The sequence below is a fragment of the Protopterus annectens genome, chromosome 7.part1, assembly GCF_019279795.1.
Source record: "Protopterus annectens isolate FY-2018-M chromosome 7.part1, PAN1.0, whole genome shotgun sequence".
In the NCBI taxonomy this organism is placed as follows: Eukaryota; Metazoa; Chordata; order Ceratodontiformes; family Protopteridae; genus Protopterus; species Protopterus annectens.
Window position 1 is genome coordinate 375182974 of NC_056740.1, and position 16006 is coordinate 375198979.

The following is a 16006-nucleotide window of genomic DNA, read 5'->3' on the forward strand; positions in this document are numbered from 1 at the left end:
GCACTGGAAATACAAAAGCTGCTAGGTAAGAGAGTCATCCAAGAGACCCCTTCAGACCAAATAGAATCCAAAACTTACTCAACATTCTTTTTAGTGCCAAAGAAAACAGATGACTGGAGGCCAATTTTAGATCTCAGTGTGTTGAACAAGTCAGTTCAACACACCAAGTTAGGATGGTGAAGTTTCAGTCCATTCTGTTCTTTCTTAGCATGGACAAATTGGATGTACTTTATAGACCTTCGGGATGTGTACCATCACATAAAAATGAACAGACAATCCAGAAGATACTTGCATTTCCTGCTGGGAACCAGTCATTACCATTTCAGAGTACTGCCCTTTGGTCTTACCACAGCCCCCAGGGTGTTCACCAAGTGTATAGCAGTGATGGCACTTTATTTGAGACTGCAGGGACTCTGCATGTTTCCATACTTGGATGCTAGCTCATTACCACTCCTACCAGGCATCAGTTGGTACAAGCCAGTGACACAGTGTTGAAGACTTGTTCAAATCTTGGCATAACTGTCAATCACAGCAAATCACAGTTACAACCCTGACCCAGTCATTGGAATTCATAGGAGCAATATTCAACACATTCTCTATGGTAACATCACTTCCCTTTTTGAGAGCACAAACAATAAGAAATCAGGTCAAGAAAATAATTTGAAGTACCAACATTTTAGCCCTTTTGATTCTGCAAGTTTTGGGATCAATGTCAGAGGCGATAGTGTTACTTCCTTTAACAAGATATCACATGAGAATTCTACAATGGATGCTACAAACACAGTGGTCTATTCTGTCTCACCCTGTATTGATGAAGATAACAATAACTCACGTATGCAAGTGGTATCTTTCCTGGTGGATACAGTAACAACTGTTGCTAAGCTGTGCCTGCATTTGCCCTCAGCTCAAGGCCACAGTGACCATGGATGCTTCCCAGATTGGATGGGGAGTGGCATTTTCTAGGGAAGACAATCCCCCCCCTCCCCCCCCAGAAGGCCATCTTGCATATCACTGTTCTAAAAATGAGAGCCATGCATTTGGCGTTGCATGCATTCCAGAACTCTCTCCCTCTCTGATCGATTGCAGTCTGAACAGACAACATGTTGGTAGTTTGGTACTTAAACAAGGAGGAACCAGATCTTTTCCCCACTGTGTTGAGAAGCCTTGAAGGTGTGACAGTGGGCAATTTCTTCCAACCTTTTTCTAACTGCAACACACATTCTGGGGAAGTCCACTTGTTAGCAGGCAATCTGAGCAGGTCCATCTTACTACCTCATGAGTGGTCTCTCAGCAACAAAGTGATGGACATGATTTTCTGCCAGTGAGGCCAGCCTTGCTGCGATCTCTTTACATCTGCCCTAAAAAACAAGTGCAGCAGCTTCTTTGCCCTATCCCCCCTTCAGGAACTCACAGAGGGATATCCTACTCCACAACTGCCCCCCCCCCCCCGGTCACCTATACGCTTATGCCCCCGACTCCTTTAATTCCCAGTTTCCTTCAGAAAGCAGCCAGGTTGAAGAGCAAAGTCATCCTCATTACACCTTAGCCTCAACAAATTTCGTTCCCCTTTGGCTTCATCTGCTGTACCCACTTTGGATTCTGGATCTGACTCCAGACCTTCTGTTTCACCCAACAGGCATGATTCACCCAGACTTCTCAAACCTCAGGCTGACTGCGTAGTTTCTTCAATTCCATCAGGCAACCTACACTCTCTTTGCCTGTCTGTTCCATTCTGGTATCATCCCATAAGCCCTCTGCAAGAAAACTCTACAGAAGTAAATGGAGGAGATTTGTTTATTGGGCAGAACAGAATTAGGCAGAACTTTTCTCAGCTCCGATACATTTTGTACTTGAATTTGTAGCAAGCCTATTTAAAGAGGGTGCTAGTTCATCAACTGTCAAAGTCCAACTCGCAGACATTTCAAATTTCCATGTGGGGTTTCAGAATTCTTCCTAGCATCCTCTAAACTATGCAAAGCATTTTTGAAAGGTACTCTTCTACTTAGACTTCCTTACAGAGCTCCTATACCACCATGGGATTTAAATTTGGTACTGCAAGCCTTGACACAGTCCCCCTTTGAACCCACAGCTAAATGTGATCTAAAATTCTTAACCTGGAAGACTAACTTTTTAATTGTGATTACATCTGCTAGAAGAATTTCAGAACTTCAGGCATTATCTTCTCAGCCCCCATGTTTAGTTTTCCACAACGACAGGGTCACCTTGCGTTCCAGTGCTTCCTTCCTTCCTACCTAAGGTGGTGTCAGAATCCAACATTAACCAAACCATTGACCTGCCAGTATTCTTCCCAAAATTTATAAATAGAGGAGAGTATATGCTGTACTTACTGGATGTACACAGGTAGTTGCATTTCCACCTTCACAGAACAAAGCAAATTAGACAGTCAGACCAGCTCTTTGGCTTCCTTTGTTCATCACAAGATGGGCAAATTGGTCACAAAAGTAGCTATAGCCAGATAGTTGACAAATTGCATCTTTTTTATCTATACTAAATTGAATCTCCTCCTACCAAAACCATTAAAGGCTCATTCACCTAGATCTGTGGCTACTTCTCTGTATTCTAGTGTAGAGCATCCATGGACGATATTTGTGTGGCTTCTACTTGGTCAAATCCTCATACCTTTATCACTTACTACAAATTGAATCTGGTCTCAAGGGGAAGAGCGTCCTTTGGCTCAGCAGAACTCAGGAATATCCTTCCTTAGAGTCCACCCAGGAATTTAGGTAGCTGGTGACTCTGTCCCATACGTTGAGGAATCAATGAAAATTGACGACATAAAATAAAGAAGTTATACTTATAATGTTCCTTCTGAGTTGTCCATTTTCATTCTTCCTCAAATCCCCACCCTCCATCCCCCTCCATTTTGAAGGGCACCAAGGACACTCCATGTCCCTTGTGGTGAACTCCAGTTATAGCACTTCTTTTATTGTCTGTATCAAGCTCACTCAAGCTGTATATACGATCTGAGGGGAGTTAGGCTTGATGCATTATAGGTAGGAAAGGAACTTGAGAATTTGTTCTTCTCCATGAGCTGGAGTAATGTCCAAGTCTGATCCGAACCCGTACAGTGAGAACGAATGAAAATGGACAGCACAGATCAGATGTTATGGTAAGTACATAACTCTTTTTTTTTTTTTGATAGAATCAAGTATGTCCTCACATTTCAAACAAATACTCGTATCTCTGGAACCATGGAGGTTACTAAAGAAGTGTAAATGACAGATTCTTTAGCAGAAACTGTTTTTAAGTGGTAGTATTCTTTAGGTTCTGGGTCTTAAACTGGATTTTATAAGTCAAAGTACACACGGTAACTGTTAAGTTTGTAATATTTTGTAAAGAACTTACAGTATTTCAGCAGACACTCAAGTTACACACACAATGTCAGCAGCATTTTGTTCATTCTGATGAGAGCTGTCATATGAGGCTAAACAGATCTATGTTACTTGGTTGTTGAGATATTTAGAAAAATATGAAATTTGCAACAATATAAATAAATGTAAATATATTAACAACAATTAATATCTCTTTACCTGCACTAGACAGAGGTCAAAAATCAATACATTTGTGTTTGCCATTGTGTAAGCTTTAAGATCAGTTCTTTTAATGCTTCGTAGTATGGCTTTAGAATTATTAATCCAAATATGAACAAGCAATATTTCAATCCTAGAGTAGTCAGTGGGCTGTAACTGCAGAAAAACCTGGAGGTGTCACTTGGCTTTGAGTGAAACTAAGAACAAACAGAAAAATTAACAAAAATGGCAAAATTAACACTTTTTGCAAGAAATTGTAAGGTTAGTAAACGTACGAATAAAAACAAGTACTTTCATTCAGTGGGAGGCTGGGTCAGGATGATGCCGGTACAGCTGCTAAAGCCAGTGATAGCAGCATCTGTTGGTGGATGGGATGGAGCATGTATGTACGGGGTGAGAGGATGCAGGTGGCACTTGTGATGGCGCGAGTGATCACATTATCAATGGGAAATGAAGATGGTTTAAGTTCTTAAATGAAAAGTGCCCTCACTGCCAGGAAGCCAGCGAGAGCACAAAGCACTCTCATGGCAACCTGGATAACAGCTTCTTAAAGATTTGATGGTCACCAGGCACAGGGGCAATAACAATACTACACAAAAAATTGACTAAATTTTTCATACTTAACTTTATAGTCACTTTTAGTGGCAGAGACCTTGCCTGCAGTACTGCTAGGTGTCTCTCACAAAGCTAGTCCATTCCTCCATTTTGTTTATCACAGATTCGAGCATATTCATTTTTTCTGCACCTTCCGAAACCCAAAAGAGCTTTTAATTCTACTTTATTGCCTTATCCTCCATTTGAAAATTACTGCTCCATCTGATCCAGCTTTTTCACAGTCTCTACTTCTTTATCTCATATCTCACTTATTTGTAATGTTGGAGATTCTGTGGTTTCCATCTCCTCATGCAGGCATTCCACTTCATCATTAACATCGACAGTATTCAGTCACAAGACCTTTCTTAGCTGCTTAACAGTAAAATGCAACACACCATTATGATTCCATTCCTATTTATGACCATCTTCATCTTTGTAATTTCCCAGATCCAGCTTAGAATCTGTGCATGTAACTGTCTACCTAGAGGTGATCGTTTTAATCACAGACTCATCCAAAATTGCACTGACTAGACTGACTTCAGTATTTACCGGATTTAACCTGTCTATAGATTGAGAAGCCAAAGGAGATGACTATATGTATTCAAGAAACTATTTTCTTGTAACTTCACTGATCTAGTTAATCATGTGTGCAAATAAACAGTAGTTACAGCATATGTATATTTATGATGTTAGACCCGTGTAGAGAATTTCTATATCATTCTTTTTTTCATTTGTTGATTCACACAATGTCTGTATCATTTCTGATAGCTGTACATTTACTGATCTCCAAATACTTCAGGTTATCTTATGTATAAATGTGTATAATTTCTTCCATGCTGCTTATGTTTCTTTTTTCAGCATGCCACCAGAATTTATTTTGTCTGCTCAATTTTGCTGCCAGTGATTTTCATTTGTGTTCTTGCTGATACCTTTATTCTTTTGGGAGTTGACCGTATCAGGATACTAATGATGGTGCACAACTCCTGTCAGTACATTTTTGGATGTATACCGTGGTATGATAACTTGTTATTCTAAACTGTGCTTACTGCAAGAATGTCAAGCTTGTAGTTCTAGGAATGTTATGACTTGATGGCCCAATAACTTAAAAACATCTTCTTTGTTTTTGGATTGGCTTGTTGAATTGTGTACTCTTCATGAAGATTCGCTCTTGAAGCCTCCAACTTAATTGAGTAACGTTGTTGAAAGTTGATAGATAAATGGATGGCTGTACAAGTAGGGTCAACACTGTAATATAAGGTGTCCTCCTTTTCTCATGTTGCAGTTTTGTAAACATGAGGGATCCTCTGTCTGAGGCGACCCGAATATCCAACCCATATACAAAAGCTTAGCGTGGCTGCTGTATGGTACGTGGGACATCACATGTAGGAACCATAAACCGTGGACCATAAATGTGTCGTCTGCACTCACAGACCTCAGAACTTCTCTGCTGCCAGTTGAACTTCAGCATTCTGCTCCACGACGATGTCTTCAAAAGGATAAGTACCCCGTTGGGGAACATTTTCTATTCTGGTTGCTTTTTTTTGTTGTTTCCGTAAGCTGATTCCATCCATGTCATCTAGGAAGGGAAAATGTAAGTGCGGACGTCATATCCTGCACAAAGACAGCCATGACCTCTGCCTGTTTTGTTTTCCGCCTTCCCATGACTATAAAGCACGTTTCATTTGCCAGTCATTCATCCCTAATGCTCTGCGCAGCTGTGTTGCAATCCTAAACTTTTTAGTGGAAAACCAACGTCTTAAGCAACTTGCTTTCGGTATGGAAGCAATGCCTGCAGTATCGGCCGAACCACCGGGAAAGAAGGTCAAAGTAGCAAGGCTGGAAAAAGCGCCTGCTCCTCTGGGTTCAGACGTCCCACCATCCGCTGATTTAGGGGCTGAGGTACATCTGATGGCTTTGGTGACTTTGGCGGGTACCGTTTCAGATGCCACTCTAGTTTCTCCAGCCTGCACGTCCACGGAGGTACCGCTGACGTTGGCTTCCTTTGTCAGGGGGGAACCAGCTTCACCCGAATGGCTTATGGCAGCTTCCATAACTGAGGAAAGCTCTTCTAATCCTCTGGTGTCCTCGGATCCTAGGCCTATGCCCTCTCAGTCTGGACCAAAGACTCCTCCTCTAAAAAAGAAACAGATGTCTAAGCATTTGTCTACTCCTTCAGAAGATATACCTGATTGGCAGACAATCGCTCAGTCTCTTTTCTAAGCCTTTATGGCCCTTAGGCCTATTTCCTCACAGACTCCTTCTGGTCTGTCAGCTTGGAGTCCCAGATCTGCTTCTTTAGGCCACTTGCACCATCCACAGACACCTGAAGAAAATTCTTTATCTTCCTCTTCAGATGAGTCCCTTTCATATTCCTCACAACTGGTTTCTCTCTTAGAATATTGTTCTCCCGAATAGGACTCTCTCTAGAAGGTGATTTCCCCACCTGAAGACATTACCATTGAGGAAACTATTTCCAAAATGAGGAAGTACTTCAAATGGGATTCCACACAAATGACAGAAGTTCAAAAGGGATGTTATGAGCTTCTGCAGCTGGAATCCCCCCCTCCCCCTCAGCCATTCCTCCATTGATCCCAGCCTACTTGGACACCTTGCCTCAGCTTCTGAAGCTCCAGTTTCTCAGGCACCAGCCCGAAAAAGACCAGACAGGTTCTATAAAGTCCCTGATTTCTTATCAAGCCTCCTATGGCAGATGCTGCTGTAATATCTGTCTCTCCAGATAAACAGTCCAGACATATTCCCTCTTCTTCCTTGCTCCCATTGGATAAAGACAATAAAATGATGGACAGGTTAGAGAAGAAAATATACACATCTTCCACCCTAGCCTTTAGAGACATCAATTACCAAACGCATGTGGTCAAATGTGCCTTGGACCTGGCCTCACAAGCCATGGATCAACTGAACTCAGTTACAGATTCACCCACTAAGGCACAGGTGGCTTCCACTCTTTCATTAGTTGCACAGGTAACTAGGCACTCTATAAAATGCAGCTATGATGCTCCCAAAGCATCAGCTAGGTCAGGTGCTTCAGCCTCAGTCCTCTGTAGGTACTCGTGCCTCAGGCTACAACCATTGCCTGATGATTTCAAAAGCAAAATTATGGGCGTTCCTTTTTACAGTAGCTTTCTGTGTGGAAAGCAGTCAGCAGAACTGTTTAAAAACCTGCAGGAAAAGAGCAAGGAGCTGCAGGACCTCAGACACATTTTTGTCTCACCAGTAACTAGGTTTCATCGAAACTACCCTTCGAAACCCAGATTTGTCAGGAAAGCTTCTGCTCCACCTTCCACCAAACCTAGAAAAGGTGACAGCCTTCCTCAGCCAGGCCTACCTCCTCTCAAACTACTCCAAGATAGCCCTTTCATGATAGACCTAACAGTGCATGACTGTCGGACTCTAACACTCCATCTTCCCCTTTTTACCCGCCTTTCTCACTGTCTTCCCCTGTGGCAACAGATCACCTCAGACACCTGAGTCCTGTCAATAGTGGAAAAAAGATATTTCATGACCTGGAGGGAAAAACCTCTCCCAAAAGATATCCCACACCCCCCCAAAGGACCAAATTCATCTCATCCCATAAGTGATTCAAGATCTTGTCGGACAGGGTACAATTCAAAAGGTCCCTCCAGGACAGAAAGGCCTGGGTTTTTATTCCAGACTCTTCCTAGTCCCAAGAAAGGATGGCCCATGGAGACCCATCTTGGACCTATCCCTTCTGAACCCTTTCCTCCATGTTACCCACCTTTTACATCCTCTCCCTCCAAACACTTCTTACATTCTTGACCCCCCCCCCCCAAGTTCTTATCTGGCCACTTTAAATCTAATGGATGCATATTTTCACATCCCCATCCACCCATCTTATCAGAATTCCTGCATTTTGCAGTGCAATCCTTGCACTATCAGTTTACTGCCTTGCCCTTTGGTGTTGTTCACAACACCAAGGGTATTCACAAAATGTCTAGCTCCTGTGGTGGCCTTTTGCAGAACAAAAGATGTTCAAATCTTCCAATACTTAGACGATCTCCTTACCCAGGCACCTACAATTCACCATTTCCCTCCTCAAAGGCCTAGGTTTCACAATCAACCATCTCAAATTCTCACTTACTCCCTCCCTGGACCAGGTGTTCTGGGTTACAGAATAAGAACAGATTTGATGAGGACCTTTCTTCCCCCAGAAAAGGTCACATCTTTGACCACTTGATCCCAGGACCTGGTCCTAGCTAGCTGTGTTTTGGCGAGGGAGTTCCTATGCCTCTTGGAGTTTATGGCAGCCACGCTTCCCATGTTGCCCCTAGTCAGGTTACACATGAGAACATTTCAGTGATACCTGAAGAATGTTTGGTCCCAACACAACCACTAACTAGAGTTTTTAGATACCATTCCTTCCATGTCTCAAGAAAAAGATCTTGTGGTGGATCCAGCAAATTCACCTGAACCCAGGACTACCATTACTGCCACTCCCTGTGGTTCAACAGATGTACACAGATGCATCAGATCTGGGATGGGGAGCAGCTATGAATGGACTGAAGGTTCAGGGTCAATGGGACCCCTATCTATGGAAAAAACACATCAACATTAAGAAAATGACTGCCCTTATTCTAGCCCTAAAAGCATTCCTTCCCATCTTACACCCAGGACTTCTAACAACCTTTATCAACAAGCAAGGGGGGACAAAATCCTACTTACTCTGCAGGCTGGCCATCCCAAGCTTAGGAAATGGCTATCCTCGCCAAGGTGACACTGCAGGCAGTTTACATTCCATCTCAAAACAGTGTTCAGGCGGATGCTCTCAGCAGGTCATTACCACAGAATCATGAATGGATATTGCACAGGGATGTCTTCCTAGACATAGTCCACCGGTGGGGTACATTACAAATAGATCTGTTTGCCTCCCCTCAGAACAGACAACTGAAGCTATTCTGCACAAGAGCTCCCTACCCACATGCCTGGAAGGAGGATGCCTTCTCAGTCCCCTGAAAGAGGACGCATCTTTATGCATTCCCTCCCTTTCCTCTCATACAGAAAGTCCTGCTGAAAATTCAGCAGGACAAACCGAAAATCTTGTTGGTGACCCCTTTTTGGCTAAGGCAACACTGGTTCTCCCTACTTTTTTCTTTAGCCAAGGGAATCACCACAAGTTACCCCACAAGGTGGACCTCATCACACAAAAGAAGGGATCACGTATCCATCCACACCTTCAAACCCTCAGATTAACCCTGTGGGTGATACATTTTTGGTCCCTTTTAGACACCTTTATTCAGAGGACGTGCTTTCTGTCTTGCAGGAGGCCAGGAAACCCACTACCAGGAGATCCTACCTATCCAAGTGGAAAAGGTTCTCCAGTTGGTGTCTTCACAGACAACTAGATCCCTTTCAGGCAGATGTTCCTCTAGTTTTGTCTTATTTGTGTGAGCTCCTTAAGTCTGAACTGTCATATTCCTCAGTGAAAGTCCATTTATCAGCTATCTCTGCTTGCTTACCTCTCAGTCCACCTTTGTTATCCAGATTAGAGGTAAAACTTTTCCTTAAGGGGATACTTCATATCAGGCCTCCAAGGAAACCTATCTCTCCTCCTTGGAACCTGAATTTCATTCTAGAAAAACTTACTACTGCCCCTTTTGAGACAGCAACATCAGCCACCTTGAAGATGCGCAGTTGGAAAACAGTGCTTCTTGTAGCCCTAACTTCAGCCAGAAGGGTCTCAGAACTACAAGCACTCATGGCTAGCCCACCATACCTGATATTTCATAAGGATAGGATCTCCCTTCATGCCTAAAGTCATCAATTAACTATCACTTAACCAGTCCATCCACTTACCCACATGCTTTCCTTCCCCACAAAATGACAGCGAGAGAGTGCTGCATTCCCCTTGATGTTCACAGACAACCTAGATTTTACCTAAACAAGACTAAGAACATCAGAAAGTCAAACCATTAGTTTGTATCCCTTCACCCCAGGGCTCTGGGGAAAGCTGTATACTAGCAAACAATATCTTCTTGGATTTCCAACACTATTAACTTTTGCTACTCCTTTCATTGAAAACACCTTCCGTACACTGTGAGGGCCCACTCCACCAGGGCTGTGGCCTCCTCTGGAGCTTTTTTCAAAGGATTAGATACTGCCACTGTCCTGGAGGCAGCCACATGGTCTTCATTCCACACTTTCACTGAACATTACAAGCTGGACTATATCTCCAGGGCTAGGGCAGGCTTTGCTAAAGCCATCCTGCATGGATTCATAGAGAGTTTCTCTTCTTCCACCTCCCATAACACATGCAGAGTTTTGGTACTCTCCCTCATGTTTAGAATACTGAAAAATGAGACTAGAAGGACATAGAATAGTTGTGTAAAATCTTACCATAACCATAGATGTCCTCTTCCATGTTGCAGTATTCCTACCCCCATTTAGGACTTCTGCCTCTCCTTCTTCTTCTTCCTGTTCCTTATTTTCGCCCTCAGGATGGCATCCGTATCAGCTACCCTTAGACTATTGCCCGACTGGGGCATTCATTTCTGAGGTCTGTACATGCGGACGTCACATTTATGGTACCTGCATGTTACATCCCATGCACCATACAGCAGGCAGGTTAAGGTTTTGTATATGGGCCGGACGTTCGGGTCACCTCAGGCGGAGGGTCCCTCGTGTTTAGAATACTGCAGCATGGAAGAGAAGGACATCTATGGTGACGGTTAGGTTTTACATAACTGTTCTTTTCCCCATTCTCTCCGCTGCTTTTGTTCTCTAAGCAGCTGTGCTATGAGAGGGCAGGTTTGGGAAGAGGTAAGGCAAAGCAGTATGCATAACAGGATTGGTGTGTCTCCAAGGGGTCACTCCCCCAGTGAGGCCGTTCAGTGACATAGACATCCCACATCAGAGGTCCTGGAGACAGAGACAAATATCCTTTTCTGTCCTGGGGGGGGGGGGGGGGCTTTATAAGCCAAAGGCAGGAGACATTTATATTTGCCAGATGATAGGGGCACACGCTGGCAGCCATTCAGTCAAAACAAAATCTGAAGATAGCAAGGGTAGCTCTGTCTTTTGAGTTATTCATTAATCAGCATCCTAAACAGAAGGAGAGCAGCCTCATGCAGGAGATGTCTGAGAAGTCTGGAAGGTGACTTGGAAAATGGATGTCCTTCTGTGGATAAATACAGTGAGTGAAGGATTATACTGCATCATTGACCCCAACTAACATATGTACATTTATGGTGAGTATACTCATGTAACTGCAATCTCTCAAAGTTGAATGCATTACTCTTTCATGGAATTCATACCGATAAAGTGTTATTAACATCTCTGTCCTATTGATGGTGTTTACATTGGTGATAGCAAAGAAGACACTTAAGATTAAGTGAACCAAGACAGTGAAAAATTTGGGGTTTTGGTTTTGTCATTCTAAAGTCACTGATTTAAGTTGCCTGTTCAGTTATGAAAAGAGAAATGATACCCATGATCCCTTCCTCAGGTTAGTTATTCTGGACACGTAGTGCAAAAAGTTTATTTAACTTCACTCTGAATTGAATACACTTGGGGTTGAGTCTGAATAGATTGATACACTATTTTTTGTTTACTGTCACTCTGTACAATTGAAGCAATAAAACTACAGTAAAAGAGTTCTTGGGTATTCTATTTTTTTTTCTTTCCCAGAAACCTCTTAGAAGAATAGTTATTGAAGAAGTAGGTTACGAGATGCAAAATACTGACTTGGCAGAAACAGTTGCACCTCCAGTGACTGACAGAGTTACACCTGTAACCTTGACTTCTCCACTGGCCAATGTAACAGAAAATAGTTTAAAAGAAAGTGACACTACACCAGAATCTGAAGCTCGAAGTGCAAAAATTCCCAAGACAGAAGAGATCACTCATACTTCATTAAAAAACAATGATGGGTGAGTATTTTTAAACTACTCTAATTAGCTGTCACTTGATTGGTGCAGAAGCTTTTGGATTTGGGGTTTTACTTCCTATTATTTATGAAAAATAAAAATTTACTAACATTTAGACAGATTAGATGTAGGATGCTCTTCCTACTTGTGTATCAAACATGCAGCAAGTTACTTTAACACAACTTTCTAGAAACAGCCAAATGCAACTACTTCTGTGGCCATAGTATGACCCAGTATTCCCAGGCAAGCTTCTGAGCACCTTTGTGCTTTAATGTTAACTTCCTTCTCATAGCCTTGATGAATATGGCCACTGAATCATAACATTTGCTCTGCTGTTCATCAGTGTAAATAATTTTATTCTGTCATTGTGTCGTATGTTCATAGATAGTTACTAGGCTTGCAGTCCCAGAACCATTGAGGAGCATAGCCTATGTTTCCAGTTGCCTGCAAGCACTGTTTAGTTAAGCGACTTGCTCAAGGTCACACAATAAGCAAATGAGGACTGAAGGAACCCTCTGTATCAAATGTAATGTTTGTGAATGTCTCCTTTAATGATTTTGTTCATCAGATATTAGTGAATAGTGTATACTTATGAACAAACTATCCATAAAAGTATTAAAATACAGCATCTGTATAGTATATTTGTGTGAAATGTAACTCAGCATTAATTTGATCCGTGTCATTATTGATATGCTGTCATACTGTGTTTACTGTGATTATCTAATTGCATTTTTTGTGCATTAGTTCAGACCATGACTGAATGTCTTTGGACCAGTTCACTTACCCATTTAACAAAGTATAAATAATAAGGCAAGGCTGTACCTCTCGTTTACTGATTCCACGATTGCATTGTATTCTGTAGTACACTATTGCCTTTTCAGTGATACACTGACCTTGGAATTAATATATTTACAATCTGGGGCATACAGGCCTCTGTATCGCAAGCCTTATTTGCATTTTTCAGTAATTTCAGCATTGCAATAGATTTTTTCCTTTTATTAAGTTTATTGGTAGTTCAGATAAATAAGAAAGCATACTTAGCACTTTAACATATTTGCCAAGTACTGAACTGTATTTAAAATAATTAGAAAATTATTTCATAATAAAATCTCAGTAATTCAGACATCGGTAATATCACGTATGTCTTTATGTAGTAGTAAAGGTAGTTTAGGCCACAATTTGTGATAGGTAGATGTTTGTTTTGACTTTGTTGAAATGGTTATGATTTCATTTTCATAAACATTATTGGTTATGTGTAGGTGTAAAGGAATTGTTTTGAATTATGGTAATTGTTTTTGAGTGCATCTACTAAAAGACATCAAAGGACTAGCAATTATTCTTTCCTGATACAAGTGAAGTAGGATCATTAAACAAGACTGGATTCTTGACTGAAATTTATGTGAGTATAACGCTTGAGAAAATAACTGAAATTTAAGCCAGAACTCTTACTACCACACAGTCTAAACCCGAATAACACCATATATTTCATGTTATTAAATTACATCTCCAACATCTAGTTTTTTCGTTATGTATTTTCTCAAGAGTACAAGAGGTAGGGAATACTCTGAGCATACATTTTCAGATAAAACCTTTGTAAAATAAGTGAAATAATCTTTTTTGCTATGCCTAATGAGACCTTACCCATTTCATAAAGCTTTGGATAATTCCAAAATAAAGATGACAGTCTTTTAACTGGGCCTTATATTGTGGCCTATTCCATTTTATTAGGATTTGGCTACTTGGTTTAATTCAAATAATTCAACCATGAATGTGATATGTTTGAATTATATGGAAAGATATGTTTGTATATGTCAGATAAAATCAGATGTTCTTTTACCTATTGAAATCGGTTGTAAACTGTGTAACTAAATGTGGGCAGGTCTTTGTGCTTTTGCTCACTGAATCTGGTCCACATTTATGTACAATATCTTCGGCTGATAAAATAGTGGTTCAATTTAAAATATAAGACCAATGCATTAAATAATTTTTCTCATGCTTAGCATTCTAGATATATTACAGCCTTCAGTAAATCCTGGAGTAAAAAAAATATAGGCACAGTGAAGTTCAATTTAAAAAATAAACTATTTTTAAAATTTTCTATACAGCATTTACTTAACTTGAATTTGTAAGAGTGATAATATAGAAAGGTAAGTATTTAACATCTAGATTTTATTGTTTGTAAGATTTAGAGACTCAGTATTTTACATTTCTTTGTATTACAAATATTCTTTATTTTGTTTTCAGATAATCTGTTGTATCTATCCAATGAGTTGTCACTTTTAAGAATAGCTAGAGCTTAAGATTCACTGTTAGGGAGTCTGGAACCTCCGTTGTCCCACATTCTGATATGACAGTTAATAGCAATTATAAATTTGTTTTTATACCAAAGGAAAGCTGTGAATATTCAATTCCTTAATATGCATTTTACACTACAATTAAAAAGTCTGAATTATGTGTAACATTTTGGATAATTTCCCTTATGTCAAATTTAACCTGTTTTCAGATATAACAAATGTCTTGTTCTGATTCAAAATTATCTTTCTAATATGTTTGGGTCCAGTGTTGTCCATTTTTATCTGATTCAACTGGTGGGACTCCGATCCAACTCGGATCCAGTTTCAGTACCTTTAAACCTTCGGATCTAGGGCTCTGACTCTTCTCCTACGCCTAATTAAATACTTCAGATCTCATTTGCTGCTTGAACTGAACAGTTGTAGGGCTCTGATCTTGCCCATAGGATGTCTTTTTTGACTATTTTGATTAATCTATATTTCTCTGAGATTTGACTACTTTTGCACCCTTTTTCTTTCCCTACCCATGGTCCTTGACGATTCTTCTTGGGATTTAAAAAAAAAGTCAGATATTATTCGGTACATAAGTAGGTATAAATAGAATAGTTGGTAGTTTATATTTAGATAACTTTTGAATAGTAGTTTGCTGTAACCTTTTACAGATTAAAGCTTTTTCCTGAAAGTTAAGGGTTACAGTGAGTGGGGTCTGTATATCTATGTGTGTTTAACATTCTATTTCACCCACCAGTATGACAGATAAAAGTTCAAGAAATACTCAAAATGTTTCCGTAAGATTCCTCCACAAGACCCCACTCTACTGTGTCTACTGTTTGGGAGTGGCACATTTAGACACAGATTGCAAGGTCTGTGCTTCCTTTGGCCAAAAAAGCTTTCAAAGTAGAAGGAACAATTTAATTTTAAAAGGTCTTCATCCTGCTCAGTCAAGCAAATCAGTAAAATCCCCTTCTCCATGTACCTTGAAAGAGAAGGAAAAAGAACTCTCTAAACAGAGAGTGTGTGCCTCGGAGAGCAAAACTACTGAGAAAGGTCTCGAGAAAGCCAGAAAACAGTCTCTCAATCCATGAGTTTCAGTGGATCCAGTGCCAAAAGTACCATAGTATTACAGGAGTTTACTAGGCTAACGGCCCCAGGGCCTTTACAAGCCTAGCCAAGTTAAACCCTTGTTCTCAAGGGTATCTGGTTCAAGCAGACACTAAAATCAATACCTATTGCTCCTGTCCAAGAGGGACACGAGTGGATCCCCTGGAGTGAATTTCCAGTTACTCATCCAGTCATCCAAATTACACTTAAATAGGACCAACAAGGAGCTTTGTTTAACATGAACATGAAGCATGTTCCAAAGGTGGGGCAACCTCTCTCTCCAGCAAGTTTTGTTGATGTCACATACCAGGTTAAAGTCTTTTGAGTGAGTGACCTTTGTGCCATTTAACTTGCGAATGTGCAGCATTCCCATTAAAGCTGAGTCAGAGATTGCTCTGTATGCAAGGCACAGGTTGCCTCTAAGCAGGGTCACCTCTGAGCACTCTGTGCTGCAACAGAGTAAAGTGACAGTGATTTCAGTCTGTTCACATTAGACAGGTCTTGAAGGCCCTGAATTTTCTTTGTGAGGAACCTTCGTGGTCTCTCGAATTGCTGCAGCTGCTTGGAA

At 40.9% G+C, this 16006-nt stretch overlaps 1 protein-coding gene across 2 annotated transcripts in view; it reads left to right on the forward strand.

Annotated features, from left to right (window-relative positions):
- The window catches only part of RPAP3 (RNA polymerase II associated protein 3), a 1123208-nt gene that overhangs the window by 796925 nt on the left and 310277 nt on the right, over positions 1 to 16006 (forward strand). For both annotated transcript variants that reach the window (XM_044078821.1, XM_044078820.1), the window contains exon 13: positions 11808 to 12049. In XM_044078821.1, the coding sequence (XP_043934756.1) occupies positions 11808 to 12049 (242 nt within the window). The remainder of the gene's footprint in view (positions 1 to 11807; positions 12050 to 16006) is intronic.